Below are 4,685 nucleotides of genomic sequence, written 5' to 3'. Positions count from 1 at the left end.
AGTGCTGGTTACGAGAGATTGGGGTGGCTGGTAGGTGGGGTTGGGGAGATATTTAAAGATATTTAAAGTTGGAAGACTTTGCAGGACCTGGCTTGACATGGGAGAGGGGCTGTGGATTAGTGGGTCTTTGCATCCTCTTTGTTTAGGAAATGTAGAAGCCTTAAAGCTTATGGGTCCTGGGAAATGTGGGGATCTATTATGTACAAATACAGTAGAACAATTTACCTGAGAGGCCGTAGGGGCCACGGTGGAGCCTGCACTGGTTTATCTAAGGAATTGACATTTAGACCAGTGCTAGGCTTAGGCTCAAGACAACTTTCTTCAGTGGGCGACCCAGTACAGCTCAGTGGGGGTAGCATGGGCTCTGGAGCTGGATAGGTTTGGGTTGCAATGTCACTCCATTACCTACTGATGGGATGACCTTGGCAAAGTGGACCTCTGGGCCTCAGTTTTCTCTTGTGTAAAATTGGGGCTAATGAAGCCTGTCTCATAGAGTTATTTCAAAATCAAATGAAATAACACAGGCAAAGAGCCTAGGACAGTATCCACCACATAGTAAGTGCTCAGTAGATAATATTCCCACCTCTCTTTCTACATCTTCTGCATTGTGGAAAAGAAAACAGGCAGGGATTCAAGGACAATGCCATGTTCAGAAATAAAAGGCAACATATTGTAGTAATAAAGATCATGATCTATGAAAGCAGACTCCTGCATCTGAGGCCTGGCTTCCTTACTTACCTGCTTTGTGATGAGGGTAACTCCCTTAAACTTTCAGGGCCTCAGTTGTGTCCATTTGTAAATGTACTGCCTCATGAATTGTTATATATAAAGTATTCAAATAAACTTTAGATTCTATTATTATTGTTGTTGATGTTATCACACAGTGCTCATCTGGCTGGAATTTTCCCTGCTCAGCGTTCTTTGGAATTGAAGCCTGGTAGTGAGGTCCTGAAAGGTAAGAATGGGGGAGCCTAAGGGGCATAAGAAGGCTGAGGGGAGGCAGTCTAGACCCCAGCCTGGGGCCTAGGATCATTAAGCACCCACCCAGTTTCCAAATGAACCTAGAATAACCTGATGTTCCATGAAACAAACCGTTTTTTGGAGGTCTTGTGTCATATTGGGCCAGAGACCACTGGGCCAAACTGTGCTCAGCAACCTAGACCAGCAGAAGTTACCTTGGAAGCCCACAGAACACTCATTTAGGCTGAGTGAAGTGAGGTGAATCTATAGTTAAATTCTCAATTTTTCATACACTGTGCAAAAGCTACACTTAGCTTTAGATTAAATTCTCAATTTTAGTTTGATTCTCTGAGCTACACTTAGCTTTTGGCACAGTGTATGAAAAATTGAGAATCTAACTATACCTTGGATAAGTCCTGAAGACTCAAGTGACCTGGAAACAGCTTCATTAGAGACAGATCACATAGGCATCACTCATAACTTCTAGGAAAAGGAGACTGACTTGTTTCCTGAGGAAGGGAACAGGAATCATTTATCTAGTGTTTGGGAAAACCCAATGTCAAGCACAGACATGCCCTGCCTCTGACTGAGGAGCCAGACATACTGGGGAGGAATCTTGCCAATGCAACAACATCCCTTCTCCTTGTGATCTCTGGTGCTTCATTTAGATGCCATTAAATTGCCTCATTGCTGCCCTATAAAAGGTCTCCCCACCTGCTAGTTTTTCAGATCACTGGCTTCTTCCAGTCTTGCTCCTATCAGCAAAGAGGGTAAGTCTCTATACGGGATAAGGACATGGTGAGAAACAGAGCTTTGGGGAAGCTGGGGTGGGATGAGAGCTGTGGGATGAAGGGTGAGTGAGGACTAGATACTTAGGAAATCTGCTGAAGGAGGCTGAAAGCAATGCTGGTGGGAAACTTGGAGCCTGGGGCATGAGAGGAGAGGGAGGGGGACACAATGAGCTGGTATTCCTGTTTAAGAAGGGACTTTAGAGAACTGGCTCCCCATCCCCTTATCTGAATGCAGTTGTGCAGTCCTCTCTTGGGTCTATGTGCTAATGAGGCCAACTGATTAGTCCAGCTGGTTCAAGGAGCACATGGTAGAAACCTGCTCAAATTTAGCCTTGTTCTTTGCTCAGTACCGGGCACAGCTTGAGGCTCATGTTGGCTCAGGGTCCATGGACATAAATTTGTCTTTGCTGGGTATTCCTTGTCTGGGCAGAAGGAAGAAGGGAAGTCACCCTGGAGAGAACTGGTGGCAGGGGTCAATCATCTGGGAGCAGCAATTTCCAAAGGGTAATTCACAATGCAGACACTGAAGAAAGAGGAGAGGAGGCTTGGAGAGTTGGGTAGAAACACAGGCAGCACCATTTCAAGCCTCCATTTCCCAATATAGAGACTGAGGCCCAGAGGTAAGCGATGACTTGTACCAAGCCACATAGCCAGGTACAGGCACAGAAGCTGAGCTGAGAGTCCCTGGCTCTGAATCCACCTCCTGCCAAGTATACAGCCTCTGGATGTCTGCAACCTTCTCAAGAAAGCCTTGCTTGTAAATCACTGTATTCAAAGGGGATGTTGAAGGTTTCCCCTAGAAACCTTCCTAGTTTTACAGTTCTAATGAAACCTTTCTTTTCAGATTTTGCAAAGCCACAGAACAATGTGTGACCAGCAGAAGCAGCCACAGTTCCCTCCATCTTGTGTGAAAGGTTCGGGACTAGGGGCTGGGCAGGGTACCAATGGTGCCTCTGTGAAATGCCCAGTTCCATGCCAGACCCAAACTGTCTGTGTGACAGGCCCTGCTCCATGCCCTACTCAAACTTATGTGAAGTACCAAGTTCCATGCCAGACTCAAACCTACGTGAAGTGCCCAGCTCCCTGCCAGAGGACCTATGTGAAATACCCAACACCCTGCCAAACCTATGTGAAGTGCCCAGCTCCCTGCCAGACAACCTATGTAAAATGCCCAACTCCCTGCCAAACCTACGTGAAGTGCCCAGCTTCCTGCCAGATGACCTACATCAAAAGTCCAGCTCCCTGCCAGACCCAGACGTGCTATGTCCAGGGTGCTTCTCCTTGCCAGAGCTATTATGTTCAAGCTCCTGCAAGTGGCTCAACCTCCCAGTACTGTGTCCCTGACCCATGCTCTGCTCCCTATTCCACCAGCTACTGCTGTCTGGCTCCCCGGACCTTCGGGGTGAGTCCCCTGAGACGCTGGATTCAGCGGCCCCAGAACAGCAACACAGGATCGTCTGGCTGCTGTGAGAATTCGGGAAGCTCTGGATGCTGTGGTTCTGGGGGCTGTGGCTGCAGCTGTGGATGTGGCAGCTCTGGGTGCTGCTGTTTGGGAATTATCCCCATGAGGTCCCGAGGTCCTGCATGCTGTGACCATGAGGATGACTGCTGCTGCTAAACATACGACAGCTCAACTCCAGAATGCACTGCCCCGCTACCCCTTCTGGAACATGCACCAGCTTCTGGCCCCCTCTCTGTTAGTGCCAGTGATGTAGAACCTCATCACTTTGCCTCTGTGCTTTGCTTCTCTACCAAGGCAGCCTGCCAGAGTTAGTACAGTCCCCAAACTTTGGCATGAATAAAGCTCTGAATGCAATTCATGGTAATTTCTGTCTGTTTGTTTGGTCCATATTTATGCTTTTCTATCAGGCACTCTTCTGCATCCCTCTCTTCTTACTCTTGTTTCTCAGCTAGAGGAAAGATCTGCACGAACATGAACAAGCAGACTGAGCTGGTGAAATCCCAGCCTGGGAGCCCCACGCCTTCTAGAATGCTGTGAATAAACTTTCCCACGCAAGTTAGAAGCATCTGATAATGGAGATTTGAGGGTTGGGGCTGTTTCTGTGCTGCCCTTTGATGAGCCTCAGAGCAGGGTTGACCATGATGAGACCCTCATCTTCCTGGGTGTTGGAGAGATTGTGAAATTGTATCTGCTCATGGACCCGTATCACTGGTCATGGTCAGTATCACTGGACCATGTCCCCACCACTGTGCAGAGGGCTTGAACCCATGCAGGACTTTATGAATTACATTTTCTCATCTGACAGGCTTGCCCTGTTGAAACTATAGGTTGAAGGCCTGAGGAAAAAGGCTAGGAGCCCCCTGAAGTGGGTAGGTATTCACCAGGTCAGTCCTGGTAGTAAGTGAGCCATCTCCAAAGGAAGGTGAATCTTGTGCGAGGGGCTTCTGGGCCCCCTTCTGGGCCCCTCACCCTAGTTAGCTTTTTCTTCTCCATTGCCTAGCTAGCTCTAGAGAATTTGGGGTGGACTTTTGTAACTAGAGATTCCAAATACACACATTAAAAAAATAGAGGAGTAACAAGTGTTCAAAACAATCCCACAAGGCCTGGTGCATAGGAGACAATGTTTGGTGATGTATAAATGAATGCATAAAGGAATGAATGAAAAAGGGAATCATGTGTTTGTTTCTAACCCTGGACACTAGCAGAAGATCATCTTGACTACTCTGCTGCCTTTGAATGTCTAAACACCTGTATCTCCACAAACAGCACAATATCCCTTCATCCAAACTCCCTAAACTTACAGCCCAGTCACTGGAAACCCACTCAGGGAAGGAACCGCCTTGGCCAGGGCCACACTTTCCTCTTGTACCACCAACTGGGTCCTGCAATGTTGGAGGATGGGGTGCTAAAGACTAGACCCTGTGGTCTAGTCTCTTTAGAGAATGGTATCTGCAAAGCCCAACTCAGCACTG

At 47.7% G+C, this 4,685-nt stretch overlaps 1 protein-coding gene across 1 annotated transcript; it reads left to right on the top strand.

Annotated features, from left to right (window-relative positions):
• Window positions 1-2,616: 2,616 nt before the first annotated feature.
• KPLCE (KPRP N-terminal and LCE C-terminal like protein) lies at window positions 2,617-3,565 on the top strand. The gene has a single exon (XM_003308476.4). It carries the CDS (start codon window positions 2,617-2,619, stop codon window positions 3,367-3,369), a length of 753 nt encoding a protein of 250 aa, XP_003308524.1. The 3' UTR covers window positions 3,370-3,565.
• Window positions 3,566-4,685: the final 1,120 nt, after the last annotated feature.

Source organism: Pan troglodytes, chromosome 1 (assembly GCF_028858775.2).
Source record: "Pan troglodytes isolate AG18354 chromosome 1, NHGRI_mPanTro3-v2.0_pri, whole genome shotgun sequence".
Taxonomy (NCBI): Eukaryota; Metazoa; Chordata; class Mammalia; order Primates; family Hominidae; genus Pan; species Pan troglodytes.
This window is presented reverse-complemented; position numbering and strand designations above follow the sequence as displayed.

Excerpts from the sequence above, each read along its gene's own strand:
- KPLCE (XM_003308476.4), top strand. The coding sequence starts at position 2,617 with ATGTGTGACCAGCAGAAGCAGCCACAGTTCCCTCCATCTTGTGTGAAA.